The sequence below is a fragment of the Anser brachyrhynchus genome (genome assembly GCF_964034855.1).
Source record: "Anser brachyrhynchus genome assembly, chromosome: Z".
Taxonomy (NCBI): domain Eukaryota; kingdom Metazoa; phylum Chordata; class Aves; order Anseriformes; family Anatidae; genus Anser; species Anser brachyrhynchus.
Genome location: NC_137697.1, coordinates 59,183,929 through 59,200,111, shown reverse-complemented (window position 1 = coordinate 59,200,111; position 16,183 = coordinate 59,183,929). Strand labels below are relative to the sequence as shown.

The following is a 16,183-nucleotide window of genomic DNA, read 5'->3' as shown; positions in this document are numbered from 1 at the left end:
AGCCCCTGGGCCACCAGCTGCAAAAACATGAGGCTTCTCCACCTGTCCCTGGCCTTCCAAGCACACATTCCCCTGTCAGCATGCAGCCGCTCGAGATAGTCTGGTGCAAACTTTCCTCTGTCCCAGGGGAGGTAGATGGGACCCCTTGGGATGGCCAAGGGAATTGATAATCTGCTGCAGGGAACAGTCCCAACCCCCTGGCCAGTCTAGATCTGTGGGGACAGCTTGTGTGAGTGATACTGACCCATCCATTAGGCCCCACAAGCCTTGCAGCAGTCTGCTGGAACAACTTCTTCTGCAGGGCTGATAGCACAGATGGCTGTTGTACAGGGATCTTCCCAGAAAGAGCCACCTGGGAGGATGCCACTGCCAAAGATTTAAGATCAATGCAAAAGCAGGCAGTGACCTTGTCCTGCTTGCCCATCACTGACAGCCACCGGAGCCCAGGATGCTAACAGAGCTAGTGCTGAAACAAAACCTCTCCAAGAAGAGAGCATGAAAGAACCATCAGCTTCGTCCTTCTTCTCCTGTATCCTCCTTGCCCTTCATGACTTGGGCTACATTTACATCTCTTTTGTAAGCAGGAATCGTTCAGAGCAGCTAGTTCAAAATACCGGTGTGATTCACGGCTGAAGGACGCCAGACAGACACATGCCACGTCAGAGCATGGCCTCGCAGAGCGCTGGGCGTCGATTATCACGAATGTGACAGCCCTGCCACGAGGCACAGGCGCAGACGCGCCTCCAGCTGAAGGCAGCAGTGAGGAGCCATCGTCTCCTGTACTGAGCAGGAAGGGCTGTAAATTCCTCAGCTTTTTGCATGGCCCGTCATTACTGACCAGCACGGTCAAAGGTATGTTTGCTGCTGAGCTCTGGTTATCGTTCAGAGGTTGATGCTGATGCCACAGTGCAACCCTCTCCGATACTGGGGCGCTGTGGCTGGTGCGGAGCCTGGGTGCAGCCAGGTGAGGAGCTGTGCAGCCCTCGTCCCCAGCCCCTGGCTGTCCTTGTACCCTCCCAAACTACAGCATCAAATCTTCCCCACATGACTGCCACTTGGTGAGCTGGAAGTAGATCAGAGGAGCAAAATATCTCAGTTGGAGTTAAATTATATATCACAGGCTTCTCAGCTGCGTGGGCGATGACAACTGACTGTCCACCGTGACACTGCCCATCGTTTATTCTGATAAACTGTTTGCTACTTGCACAAAAGCAAGAGGGGGAATGCTGAAAGCCTGTCTATATCCCAATAACAGGCTATTTGATTAATGAGTCATCTGATATATGTAATTCTACAGTATCTAGTAACAGAACAGTCCGGTAGCTATTCATGAGTCCCGTTTCTTGAGAAAGAAAGGTATATTGTTTCCGTGAGTAACCTGCAGAGAGAATACAGTATAGCATTACTACTGTATCAACAAGCTTAGTAAATACAGCCTCCAAAGGGATATGTTATCCCGTTATAAAACACCCTTCAGTATGTGTTCACCACACCGGGGTGATGTGCCCCATGGGCCACCCGATATCCAAAGGGTAAGGGCGGCTTGTCCCCTTCCACCCCTCAGTCTGGGGGAGAGCTGGCGAGGGACCAGGGGAGGAAGAACTCAGCTGAAGTGACCCGTCCTGCTTCCATCATTATTAGCAGGTGATTCCAGCTGTGGAGAGCAGAGGCCATCACGGAGCAGGGGTGCAACACGTGCCATGCCTCAAGCATCCATCGCCGGCCACCCCACGGGGTGCCCTTGGCCACCTATTCTGGACGGAGTTTTGCAGAGGCCGTCCTGGTAGCTACCCCCCTGAACGCCTCAGCAGGCCCCGAGGATCGCCTTCCCAAGCAGCAGGGTGCCGGGACCCGTACTTGTGCCTCGGCTGAGTCCGGGCACGCCGCATCCCTCCCGCCCGGGCGGCAGCGCAGGCCGGGCATGCAGACCAAGTTCCACCCTGCCTGACGCCCCCCGCAGTCATGCAGCCGGCCGGGCACGGGCGCTGCCGTGCCGACCACTGCACTGCACTGCATGCCAGCAGCAGACGCCCCGTGCCGACGCCCTCGCACACCTCCCCACACCGACACCAGCCGCCCACAGGCGACGGGAGCCCGGCTCCGCTCCCCCGCCGTGCCCCCCGGACGCCCCCGCCGGCCGAGGCGCCGTCGCCCGGCCGCCGGCACTCCCGCAACGCCCCCGGCGGCTGCGGCATGGCGGGGGCGGCCGAGGGCGGCCGCTTCGGCTACATCGCGGAGCTGCTGGAGCGAGGAAAGGTAGGGGGCGAGCGGGGGGCGCGGGGAGCGACCCGGGAGCCCCTGCGGCCGGGGACGGGGCGAGGGGCGCGCCCGCGGGACGCCGCCGGGCTGGGATGGGGCGGGCGGTGCCGCCTCCGCCTCCTCCTCCCGGCGTTTCCCACGTCCCCTCCGTCTTTATCTTACCTTATTTTACGTTATTTTATTTGTATTTATTTTATTTTATTTTATTTTATTTTATTTTATTTTATTTTATTTTATTTTATTTTATTTTATTTTATTTTATTTTATTTTTATTTTATTTTATTTTATTTTATTTTATCTCATCCCATCTCGTTTCATTTTATTATTTTTAATTTTATTTATTGTATTTTATCTCATTTCATTTTGCTATTTTATTTTTATTTTATTTATATTATTTCATTACATTTTGTTTTGTATCATTTCATTTTATTTTATTATTTTTTCATTTTTATTCATTTTATTTTATGTATATTATTTCATTCATTACATTATACGTTGTATTATTTCATTTTATATAATTTTATTTTATTTTTATTTTTTTATTTTATGTATATGATTTCTTTATATTTTGTGTTATTTCATTATTATAAATGATATACATGCATTATAAATAATAATGCATTACTATTTATTATATCATCCTATAGTATTATTATTATCATTCTTGTTTGTTTATTTATTTATTTATTTATTTAACTTGTTTGTTAGCATGCCTCTGTGCACGATATATTTTGTGCGCCCGCTTCACGCTCACAGCACGCTACTGCGGCCGCTGGATGAAAGCCAACAAAACCCAGCCATGCGGGGCACTGCTCGGCCCGTCAGTTCGGCATCTGGTGCTCATGCAGCTCGTCCCTCCGCTAACCTGTGGATGTGGGGCTCCAACGGGGCCGCACACAGGCTGGCAGGGTGATGGGTACTTTTCCTGTCACCCACAGTTGGACTGGCTGCGGGCAGTGCTGGAGTGGGAAGTGTCACCCGCAGGAAATGATTCAGGGCTTGAAAATATTTTGAGGGAAAGTAGCGAGTGCGTTTCTCACAAGAAGGGGGTAATAAATCCAACTTCTCGTGTTTGTGAGCTGCTGGTGCATGTACAAAGAAGAGGGAGCGCTTCTTCTCCCCTCCCCTCAGAGACTCTGCCCTGACGGGTTTAGAAAACATGAAGTAGGCACTGCATTTTTAACCTTAAACCCAAGTGTGACAAACAAAGGGGTGATTTGGAAGATTATGCTTGTTCTGAGTGCATCCTGGAGACGTCCTAGGCCAGCTCCAGAACTGCCTTTACACACTACTCTTTGCGTCCACCACGGATTTCCTGTCCCTCTCCCCTCTTCCAAGTGCAGGCCCCTTGGGCCTGGTTGAGAGAGGGCCTTCCCCAGTGATCTCCTGCTTCTCCTGGTCCAGCAGCAGCCATGCCCAGGGCTCCTGGGTCAATTTGGATGGCCGGGTCTTGTTCCCGTCCCATCCATTTTACACGGTACACAAAATCATGGAGGGTTTCAGGCAAGAAGCTCCTTTTGCCCATGATTTCCCTGCGAGGGGGTGACAGCGTGTGCCGCCTGTGCTGGTAGCTTGGATCAGACTTCCCTCCACGAGAGCATATGCCTCGATAGACAGCCGAGTTAGCACATTGGAGTGAAATGTGCGTGTTTACTGCAAACAGTGCTGTTCTTTATACGCAGAGAATCGCATTGCCAAGTCCCAACCCCAGAGATGCTTGATGTGTGTGAAGGAAAGCGGAGCAGTAGCTGTCCTGTGACCTTTACAGACTTGCCGTAGTGGCGGTCACTCTGCCTCTGGCTCTCCAGGGGCCACCTCGGAGGCCTCCCGCTTTCCGTGTTTTCCTCTTGCATGTCTTTACCTCCAGCCCGGGGTTTAGATTACAGCCCCTTTGTAATTTATTGATGTTATCCAGGAGCCGAGAGATACTCTGCTGCGATAATGAAGCTTCTTTCTCAGGTGACATAAATCATGCCAGCAAAAGGATGCTTCTGTGTGGTAAACCATACATGCTTAGGAGCAGGGTATTACTGCTCACAGATCCCATTACCCCAGTTTTGCCTTTCCAAACCTCTCACATCAATAAAGCTGTTGCAACAAAGCCAGGGAGCATTAATGTATTCTGTGTTAACTGCTAAACATCTGGTTTTCTCCAAACAAAGAGCTCCTGTTAGGGAAAGAGGATATATCACCAATTCATTATTCTCACACGCTCCTGTCTCTGCGGTGTGACATCCCAACAGGTATAATTCCCTCCCTGCACACCAGCGCCTGCACCCTGGGCACGTTATCTCTTTTGGCAGTCATGCTGTTTTTCCACTTAGCTTGTCAGCTCTCACACCAGGGCAAATCATTACATATTGCTGTCCCCCAGGGGGACATCACTTCACAAACTCATTATCTTTCCTAATGATTTGTACTGATTATTCCCCTGTGACTCTGTTTCACGAGTTGCACGTTGTACCTGGGACAGAAAGACGCGTGTAACACTTCTAGCCCCAAGAAGCCAGTCCTCGTGTAATCCATACACCCACGACATCTGCTTAGGCTCAGTACAATGCTCTGTGAGATATCCTAGGCCCCCAAGGCACCTGTCACAAACGTCACAGTAGCATCTGAGCACTCCCAAATATCCCTGTGAGATAGATTAACAATCACGTGCATTTTATAGCAGAGGCACTGAGGCATTAGGAGATTGTATGACTTTCTTTCAGGACTTTTAAATCCCAGTTCAAATCACAGGAAAGGACAGTCATAAAAATGCCATAATATTATCGAAAGGGTTTCAGGCTTCTTTCCTTCTCTTTATTTCTCACTGTGTGTAAGTTTCCTTTTGCAGCAGTCAGCCACATGAATACCCCTGCAGTTATTCACCCTCAGTCCACTCAAATTTGTTTTACTCACACAGACCTATGTTTCCTTCACTGGAATTCATCTATGTCTCTTGTAGTTTTAACTTCGAAGTATTTTTAGATGCTGTGAAGAAATATTTGTGTCTGATGGTGTGATTGATAATAATACTCGTCCCTTCTTTAGAACCACCTCAGGCGTTTTCCTGCAAGTAGAATAAAATCAGTAAACTGATATAATATAGTGTGAATTTCAGAGATAGGACAGCAACACTGGCACTGTCCTTGTGCAATAGCTATTGATTTTGTTGAAATATGGATCATGGTATACTCTGTTTTTTAGTCAAATCCCTAGTCTTCTCTGTTTTTATCTCACTCATTTGCTCTGCTCTAAGATGTATTCATGCTCTCAGTATGGTCTGCAGAAACCAAGAACTTGTGATTTACGAGGAACGGAATAAATAACATTTCTCCAGAAGAAGCACTTAGAGAAACGGACAGTACTAGAAACAAGCCCCAGATCCCATATGACATGAACATGAGAACTTTCTGAGAATAGTTTTAAAAGCGTTTGAAATTCTGCATGTTCTCCGTCCGGACCCTGCAGGTGACACCAGTTTCTGTCCCTGTCTTCTGCCTCGTTTTATATAGTGACTGATGTACAGCTCTCTTGTGATGGCATTTCTTCTTTCCCCAGGTGGGAGTAAGAGATAGAGTTGGGCAGCGGTACAAAAATGAATCACATGAGGAGCTGCAAAAAGGAAATAAGCAGAGATTACTGCTGCTGGGACTTGGAGGTTTGCTCCGAGCTGCCTTACTCATGTGAACCTGAGTCGTACTCCTCATCCTTCAGAAGAAAAGCTTTTCATATCTCTTGCTGATGAGCAGAAAAGGGCTTGTCTAGATTTCGAGTCCCCATGAGGACAGTTTGCTTGAACACGAATTTCACTCCTGCTCAGAGCATCAAGACTAGTGTTTGATTGTGTTGAGAGGGGTGCTTGTGCAGAAAGGTGACTTGGGTTGAAAGACTTGGGTTAAAAAAGCTGTAAAGGTAACTCAGAGTTCAGTTTCAGGTAACAGCTTAAGCCAGGTATTGCAGAGGAGCCTGAGTTTGAAATCTGGTGGCTAAGAGGAACTAAAATCCAATTTGCCTGTCTTTGCAGCTTTTAATCTGAATTACTTATCTGGGCTAGTCAGCCTGTGTGTGGAAGGTGTGTTTGCAGGCCTGCCCTCACCGTTTCAGCAGTGGTTCTCTGAGGAGCTGACAAGAGCAGGTGATGTGAGGGGGTGAGGGTGGGCTGCCCCTCTGTGATGGTTGTGGAGAGAGCGGCCACCAGAAGTGGAGGAGGGAAGGCATCAGGGCAGAACAGCAGCCCACCCTCTGCCACGTCTGTATTTTTCATGCTTTTCACACCATATCTTATATGGCATCAGAAACCAAGCCCATGGGTGAGCTTCCTGTAATTTGGATTTCTTATACATAAACTTTTGAAGTTCTAAATCCTTTTAAAAATAACTCCTATATTTCATTTCTGCTAAACAGTAGTATTTATTCACAGGTATGCTTCTCTTCTAGAATCCCATAAGAGAGAGCTGGAAGGTATTTCAGTCTGAATTCTGTATTCTTTTAGGAAACCTTTCAGTGGTAATTCTTTCATTTTCTCAGCAAGTAATTACAAGGGAGGGAGGGAAACAGCAGTGCCCTCTGTGCAGACTGTTGCCTGTGGCTGCGCCTTGGATCCCCTGATGCTGTTGCTCGCCACGCGTCCTGGATGTGAAACAGAATACTGTACACACGGCACAAGGTGGAAAAGCCAAGATATACTGATCCAATACAAATCCTTTCCAAAGCTGAGCACAAACCTAAAATGCTGGCAGTTTGATGAGCACAGTCTTTATTGGCTGAGCATTCTGCGTGCACAAGCAGCAGCTAATGTGACCTTCCAAACTTGTTTGGTCCAGCTGATCAGGTTATGGGATTCGTTAGGAAACCCGTCCGACCATGAAGGTTGTGGGCCTGTAGCACTTCTCTGCAGGGCAGATAAACAACTAGAACCAAAGGATTAGGGCTTGATAGTTCTAAATTTATGCCCAGAAATCCTCAAGCAATCCTTAATTTTATTGTCAAACACCCGAGGTCTGTGGGCCCTTGCTGGCTGTTCGGGATGACGCAGCTGAAGGGTAGTTGTCAGGAAGACAAAGATGAGCCTGTATTCCTAAGCCAAAATGGACACATTTCTCTCAGGCAGCATAAAGTCCTGCCTTATTGCTGAGCTAACCATGCGTCTTTCAGCCTGCAGGACTGAGTAAATCCTGGGGAAAACAGCCATCTTCGAGGCTGAACTTCTCAAGGCTAAGTAGAGAAGCAGATCTCGCCAGTGACAATTTACAGAGAGATGAATGTGGTCTAAAACCCCACTGCTTCCACCCTGGCAGAAAATACTTTCCATTGCATGGGGAGGAAGGTGTCTGTCTGGTAGCTCAGTCCCTAGGACTGTGCCCGTACTGTCGTGTGAGCTCAGGAACAAGTCTCACATGGCATCCTGTGTGTTTCTGCTGTGTACACATTGGCTCTGCTGTGGTGCAAGTCTCCTGCCAGCCAGACAGTGGTTCGGTTCAGGAGATGAGCGTAGGGTGGAAAAGTAGTGCAAACAAAATTGTCTTGGAAAATCTGGTAGTGACTTTGAGCATGGCTGCTGAAGGCAGTGGAGGCGTTGCCAGAATGCCCTGAGCTCTTTGGGGCAGGGCTGTACTGCTTAAAACTGCAGGACCCTGATCACAGCCCAAATACTGTCTGAGAAGTGCAGGATTTTTACAACTAATTGAAAACTTTGCTCTTCTTTGAATTGCACTGATAATTAGTGCAGATGAGCGCATGGGATGAATGCTGGGTAGTACTGGTTGAATGAACGAGTGTGTTCAACCTCAGGGAGGCGGCAGAACAGGGGTGACAGCCCCTGCTCCCCTCCAGTTTCAGCTGCATGCTGCTGCTGGAGGAGGGCCAGCAGCTCCCAGCCAGGCCCCTGGCTGAGGGGTGGGAGCGGGCTCTGCAGGAAGGGCTGAGCCATCTTCAGTCTTTACAGGGACTCCTTGGTGTAAAAGAAACCCCTCGTTAGCACAACAGGTGTCCAGCTGATGCACATGTGTCTCTAGAAGCAAAGCAGGCGAGTAGGGCTGACACCGTAGCCATGCTGGTCTTACCATCCCCTTCTGCAGAGGCCAAGAGCAGGAGTCCCTTCTGGCAGTGGCTTCTGCTCTTACTTCTTTAACTTACCAGTGATGCCTAACCGTTCTCTTTTTCTCTCAGCAACTCAGTGTTAATGCAGCTTTTGGCACATGTCTTAACATGGTGGTGGTGGAGGAGGAGGTGGTAATTAAAATCCTGCTCTAAAGTACCCTGAAGCCAGAGCAAACAGACACAAGCAAGTTAATGCCTTAACGATCTATCAGGGGATTGAGCAGTCACCCACACGTCCTGACCGTAACAGCAGCTGGCACGGGGATGCCCCTGCAGGGCTGTGGGGAAGCTGGAGTCAACGCATGCCCCAGGTCTGCCTGCACTAATGTCAGCCTTTGCTGGCACTGCACCACCGGCATGAGGAGCAGGGCGGTTTTCCTGGCCCAAGGCAAAGTCCTTGACACTACCGAAGGCAGCAGCAGAACCAGACCGGCTTCATTCTGGTCTGCGGATGATAGTTCGCTCATTTGGACCCAAGTCGACCACGTCCAGTGTCGGCAGTGAGTGATGCACTAATGCAGACGAGGGCTTCTTAAGAGCGAGATCCTTTAAAGCCTGCCTGTAATATCCAGGAAATTTGGGGATAATAGACGAGATTTGGGGATGACATTTTTACTCACAAGCTCACAGATGGCTGCACAAAACCTGGTGGGGAGGCAGACGGCCCAGCACATCCCTGCCAGCCTGTTCTGCCCCCTCGCTGGTTTAAGTGGCACGTTTTGGTCTGAATACACACACCGCCCGTCACTGGCATTGGCAGGGTCATTGCGAGAGCACCCATCTACTTTTATGAATTCCGTTCTAAACTAAACGTGAAATCAAATTTTTACGTGTGTTCTCTAAATAACGTTCTTTGTAGTGCTGGCTATGCAAAAACATCACCTCTGGCTTCGTAATTCCAGAGTGAAATTTTCCATTCAGATCTCACGGCCAGGCTGCTGAAGCCGCCATGTAATGACCAGAACCCAAGCAAGACATTTCAAGCCTGTTTATTGACTGACACAAAGAACAACTCTGAGAGCAGAAATGAACTTCTTATCCTTGCGTCTGCCTTTCAGACAGGCTATGCAGTAATGTGTAGGTCAGTTTTAGGGCTTGTTGAGTGGACAGCATCTCGAGATTGCCGCAGTCCACCTGTTCTCATGGACTAAACCTCTGCTTGTGTAGTGCAAGGACACCGCGTGCCTCCGCTTGGGGCCTCAGAAATAGCCTCCACAAGGTGGGCCAGGGGACCGCAGAGGCCTCGGTTCTCCCCGACTGTGGTGCAAGGGGCACTTGGGGTGCCGGTGAGGCAGGAGGCAGGCTGTGGTGAGGGCACACGTTGTGAGGACGGGACGGGACGGGACAGGGAGCCATGCTCCTGGGGGCCTCTGCCGCCGAGGGGGGTCCTTGGGCGCCGTATCCCGAGGTGAACGGGCAAATGTCTGGGTGCCGAGGTCGTCCCCTCCACGAGGAGAGGGTCCGAGCGCCGCGGCCGTGCCGAGCCGTGCCTGCCCCCTGCCGGGCCGCTGCCGCCGGGCGTGGCCGCCCCCCGCGGCTCCAGGTGCCGCCGCCTCCCGCCCGCCATTGTGCGCGGCCGCGCCCCGCTCAGCGGCAGTGGGCGGGCGGTCTCCGTCCCTCTCCCTCGTTCCCTTCCCTTCCCTTCTCTTCCTCCGCCTTCCCGCCCGGCCCGACGCCCCGACAGCCGCCGAGCCTGCGGCCGCGTGAGGCGCCGGCATGGAGGGCGACGGGCTGGAGCCCGAGGTGAGTGCGGCGTGAGGCGGGGGGCGGCGGTGTCGCCATGTCGCTACCATGACCCCCCCGTCCCGCGGTGCGACGCCGCCGGGGGCTGGCGCCCGAGCCGAGCCTCGCTGTGCGGTTGGGGCTTTTGTGCGTTTTTTAATTTATTTTTTTTTCCTTTACTTTTGGGGGCTTCGAGGGAAGCGGTGCTGGGGAGGGACGAGCAAGAGCAGGTCGCCCCTGGCAGCCCCCTTCGTGCCGCCGTGGAGGTCGGTGCTGGAGGGCTGCGAGCATCGGGGGGCAGCGCTTTGTGCAGAAATAAATGCGTGTGCTCGGCTCGGACTGTCGGCTAACGAAGTCACAGCATGTCCGTGCCTACACGCGAGTTACGCGGCGGGGGAGCCTGTTGTTTAATCGATATGACACTTAATTCCTTTTTTTTTTTCCCCCCTTCCTTTTTGTAAAGCAAGCTGACTTAAACGCGTGGATTGCTATTGTTGAGCAGCGTGGTTGCTTTCATTTCAATAGGTCCTTAGGTGCAACCGAGACTACTCCCCTCCTCTGCTTTCCTCCCCTGCAATGCAGACGTGACCTAAAGATGAACCGCGCACAGTAGCCGTGTGCATTTCGGCTGAAATGAGTGTTGTCACTGCTTTCATAAATGTTAATAAAGGTTTGCTTGGAGCGTTAACCAGAGCAGCACCTTAGAACACCTGACACCAACCATCCTTCAGCAGAGCTGGGGTTTGGTGACATGCACGGGTACAACATGCACTAAGTCCTAGCGGCTCACGCCTTCTGCGCTTACTCTTGTTTTTCCCCTCTTTCTGTCATGAAGGTTGCCACAAAGAGTATTGAAAGAGAGCTCATCTGCCCAGCATGCAAGGAATTGTTCACCCACCCGCTGATCCTTCCGTGTCAGCACAACGTCTGTCACAAATGCGTGAAAGAAATACTCTTCACAGTTGAAGACTCTTTCGCTGATGGGGGTTCTGAATCCTCTAATCAGAGCAGCCCTCGAATTCGAATCTCATCTCCTAGCATGGATAGGATTGACAGGATTAGTAGATCAGGTACGTATCTGAATTTTGCACATTTTTCCGATTTTATGTATTAGGGTGACTTGAGCTGAAGGATGTCTGCATTGGTAAACTCTCATCTCAGTACTCCTGACATAGTTAAATAGATGACATGGGGATAGTGCAGGTCTTGTTCATTCTGTGGTGAGAACAATGGGAATGTTTTAATTTTAAGGACAGTGCACTCCATTTCATATAGAATACATTTGTCTTTGTGGCATCTTGTAAATGCTTGTAGTCACTGTGTTTGTTTATTCCTTTATTTCAATTTCTGTTGAGCATCAAGTTGTAGATTTTGGCAATTTTGTTGTTTGTCGATAGCACTGTTCTGCCTGTTCTGCCAGATCTTGGCCAGCCTAAATTCTGCAGTATGGACTTCACTCTGAGTCTTTGCAGGCTTTACAAATGATAGTGTTTACTACCCATTTCTTGATATTTGCAGTAAATTGTTTTCCGTAGATGGTGATCATTGCGTGGTTGAAGAACTGGAGGACTTGACTGTGAGAAGAAAGAGCTAACAGTTTCTTTCAGTGTGGTCTGCTTGAGCCTTTAAGGAACACATAGCTTGAGAATTCATAATGCTCTTTGTGGTGTCATAATATACAGATTTTGACTCTGCTCAGCTCTCTGTCTAATCCGTGTGTAACATGATCAGCTCTTACACAGATACATTGGAAGTACTTCGTGCGTGCTATGCTTCTTAAAAGAAACCTCACCTTGGCTTTTAGGCTTCATGCTGAAAAAATCATCTGCTATAAAACCACACTGCAGTGCTCTGGGAAGTCACTCGCAAGACACACCCTAAATCCGTATCTTTCACTTCATAGATCACAAACAGTCATCCTCCCCTTCCCAGTTTTCAAAGTTCGAAATCACTGTCGTCTCTTAAACAACACTTAACTCATTTATACAGATACTCTTTCAAATTAGTGTGATTAGCAAACGCTGCATCTGCCGTAGCTTGTCTGACTGATACTTACACGATGTGAAGGAATTCCCAGATGGAATGGGCAGTTATCCTTATTCCAGCCCTATTTTCAGGGACTGGGATGGACAGCCCTGTGGTTGCTGTGACCACTACACACAGTCCGCCCACCCTTTGTAGCTGCGGCTTGACACAGGCTTTGACTGAAGAGGCCACTGGTAGCCATGTCATCCCAGGTGGAAGTCTGCTTGCTTTTTTGTCCGCAGTACGCCTTGTATTCTGGCGTTGCTACGTATGTATGGACTAGTGATCTCACTGGTTTCAGCTGCAGCTGTTGGCTTTGTGTATTTACAAAGTGAGTTTTGGAGCCCCAGTGGAACCTGAGAGGTGGCAAACACGCCATGGTGACCTCCTTGTGAAAATGGGCATACAAAATGTGCGTGGGGAGCTGCGTCCTTGTGCTGCGTTCAGCAGCCTGAGCAAGGAGAGGAGGTAGTCCTTTCTCCCCTGTCAAAACCTGCCTTCAGCTTGCTCCCCATCAGCCAGTAGCAATGATGACCTAACACGATGTGGTCCTTCCATGGTGCGTAGCACAGTCCACCACCCTGTGCACTGAAAGAGGCAGAGGCTCTGCTGAGAAGCTGACGCTGAATTACTGCAAGGAACCAAATGCTGTCACATCCTCCTGTGTGAGTGTAGTGGAAGGGAGGAGCAAGGAATCTTGGAGACTTGAGAATTACGGTTTGAAGAGTGGAGCTTGCAGTTCTGCAGTAGTTGTTGGCAGCCTTTTTCACAGGGTTTTGTGTTACTGCTTTATTACATCCTTTAGAGCAGGGTGGGAAAGACCCATTTTTGGTGCTCCTGCCCACTGAGATCTACGCAATCAGTATTTATTGCAGGCATTGTCCTCTTCAAATCCACAGCAGTCGGCCACCGTCCCAGCAAACTGATAGGCAGTAATGTGTGTTATCTGCTGAACTGACCTGTTAGCTGACTGAGAGCGAGAAATGCTTTGCTAATATCTTTGTCCCCATTTGATGAGCAGCAGGAGAGTGCTGGTCCCTCGAAGTAATAGGCTTCGCCCCGTTCCCCCTGAAGAGCGTTGGGCAGAGGCACATCATAGGAGAATTACCATCCCAGACAGTTCAGATTTGCAAAATGAAAAGCATATGGAAATGGGAGCTTTAAAGAATACGTTTGGACATTCAGGTTATGCTGTCTTTGCTTCTGATGTTACAGGTATTATAGCTCTTTTACTCAGTGGAGTGTGAGCTCTGCCCTCACAGGTTTGGTACCAATAACGTTCATCCAGCTTGCAACTTATGTTTGTACCATTCATGTCCTGCATCTGAAGAAACTACATCCTCTCTCTTAATTTGTTCTATGATCCTCAGTGGGATTTATAACAGAACAGTTTCATAAGAGCAAAAAGGCACAAGGCAACATCCAAAGTGGGGCTTCACATGTATACAAAAGAAACAAGAATTCCAAGTAGTGGTGTGCGTGGCATGTCACTGTCAAATCATCGCATTTGAGAACATGTGAAATCTTCCTCCTGTCGTGTTTTTTTTCTTTCTTTCTTTCCTTCTTTTTTTTTTCACAGAAGAAATTCTTAGTACCTTCACGAGGAGTACAATCTATTAAAAACGTTTTTGGCATTTAAATGCTTGAGTGCCAGAAAGAACTGGTCTACTTTCTGTAATTGTTGTGCACACACAGCTTGCATTTACGAATACAATTTATCTTAAAATAAAAATGCTGCAACTGGTAGTTGAAATGGAGTGTATGTTCTTAAAATCTAATGTGCTGGTTTAAAAAAAACACAATCTATGTTGTATATAAAATAATTTTGACAAAAATTTGCTGTATACAAAATGAAAATAAAGGGTATTTCTTACTGCTAATCTGTCATAATGTTAGTGTAATTAAAATGTTGGTGTAGTTAGAATAAAGCATGTGATGCGGTTATGTTGACACTTCTGCAGAATTGATGGGTGATGCAGAAATTGAATGTTTGAAATAGATCTTTTTTTCTCTCTCGTCTCTTCTTTCTCCCTGTTTCTTTTCTGCTCAAATGCTACAGCTGTGTCATCGTGCTAGGAAATTAAACACTCTTTCATTTCAGCCCTGCAGTGTTTTATCAGCTCCAGGAGGGAAAACAGTTGATGCTCTTCATTTGAGCCATTGTAAACCAATGGTGTATCTCTCTTTTTTTTTTTTTCAATTTCTAAACAGCTTTCTGTTCATTGTTCGCAGCCTCACAGAGGAGGTCTTTTGGGTGGAGAGGTAGAAATGCTTCACTTCTTGTATTGGCTCTAGATAGTTTAGTGTTTAACTCTAGAGTTAAATATTGTTGGTTAGCATATAGCTTTCTGTCAGTGGTCAAGTCCACAAAATGGCTTTTACAGTGAGCAAAGGTACAGCAACGGACTTACATTAGGAAAGCTTTTCATTCTGTTTAGCACTGACTTAAAGGTCAACTGGACTGAAATTCAATTAAGGGTTGTTTTTTTCATGTGTATGCATGGCTAAACATACTTTGATACGTGCAAATAATGTAAGTTCTCTCTTCCCCTTAAAACAAAAATACAGCAGTTTATGCCTATACTTTTTAATTTTCACGAATTCACATACTCAAGTTTCAGTAAAACTACTGTCTTATTAGCAGCGAAGTGTTATTATTTTATTGATCTTTGTAACAATTAAGAGGTCATAGTTTGCTGTCACTTCTAAATGGAAGGTAAAACCAGTTCTTCACTGTATCTGAGCTCTCTTAATTGCCTCTGATAAAGAAGCAGACTGAAATTTACACCTTGTTAATCTGAGTAGGTAGTTCTGGATCTGGCAATTCAGTACAAGGCCTGAATGTGTGAAGAAAACTAAATAATTAAAACTGATACTCTTGTAGTGTTTGGTGTGCTTAGTGACATAGTCAAGTTGAAGGAATAGCCAGTGTCTCTTGGTTTGAAATAAATCTAATTACTGAAATTGAGCTAGTCTGAGCATCTCAGCCACTGTTTGGGCTTACTATCGTAAATATTTCTTCTTTGGTGTCAAAAAAAAAAAAAAGCTCCATGTTGCCATAATATTGGCAGACGCATGAACAATTAATAAAGGTGCTGTGTCCTTTGAGAACGGAATGAACAGAACTAAACACAAATCCAAATTTCATACTCAGTGTGAACAGCAAAGCAGCTAGTAGGACATGGGCATTCATTTGCATCAGGTGAAGACTGGAAGTGTCATAAACCAAAGATAGTATAGTCAGAGTTATCAGAAAAGCTTTCTTTATCAGCCTTTTTTGCAGAAAGCACCATTGATATGGGGAAGTTTAAAATATCTGAAAATGATGTTTTGCAGCTACTGGCTTTACATCTTTCTTTTAATTTCTTCCTAAGCATCCATCCAAAAGCATTAATTGAGTTTGGGGTGGCAATAGACATTTACATTTTTAAAAACTTTTATGAAAATCCAGTTGACTTTTAAAATACTCCTTTTTTTTTTTTTCCTAACTCACACATTTAACTTCCATGTCTTCCATTATCATGAAATGCTGGTGATACTGTTCACTTGGAAAACACAATTTTGTCTTTAAGATGTCTTATCCCTTTGCAAACCCTGAGGTACAGGTTGGGCTTTTCCACCTTTGAAGTGTTGGCACCTCTGCTTGGTGAGAGGAAGTTAAAGCGTAAGGCATATGTAAGGTTGCTCTCTGACTTGAGTCTTTACAGTCTATATTGTAGTATTTGTGGGTTTGGAGTCTAAGTCTGAGCACATGTTGTGCTTATTTTTTAGGTTGCTCATAGAGTTACTCATCGCAAGTGAAGTGGTTTGTTTACAAACCACGATGGGAGGTTTCTTGTGGTGATTCCTAATATTTGTACAAAATACATACTTGTTTGTTGGAAACCAGATTGGCAAAATGTAAAAGACAATATGGGATGGATCTGAGTTCCTCTGAGCCACACATCTGAGTACAAAACTCATGTTTTTTGCTGTGTGAAGTGCTTGCAGTTCAGTTTTAGCAGACTGAATGCAAGGCAGACAGGAAGGGTATGCTCCAAGTAATTTATCACTTCATCAGCGCTTTCTTTTTAAAATACAAGCATATAAA

General features: G+C 47.2%; 1 protein-coding gene across 3 annotated transcripts in view; it reads left to right on the top strand.

Annotated features, from left to right (window-relative positions):
* TRIM36 (tripartite motif containing 36) overlaps nucleotides 1-16,183 on the top strand; it is a 34,058-nt gene that overhangs the window by 691 nt on the left and 17,184 nt on the right. The window contains exons 2-3 of one of the 3 annotated variants that reach the window (XM_080573954.1): nucleotides 585-2,256; nucleotides 10,904-11,138. In XM_080573954.1, coding sequence (XP_080430080.1) covers nucleotides 1,963-2,256; nucleotides 10,904-11,138 — 529 coding nt within the window. In that variant the 5' untranslated portion in view covers nucleotides 585-1,962. Of the gene's footprint in view, nucleotides 1-122; nucleotides 2,257-9,222; nucleotides 10,090-10,903; nucleotides 11,139-16,183 lie in introns of those variants that run through there. The other 2 variants (XM_080573955.1, XM_080573956.1) reach the window with 2 other exon arrangements.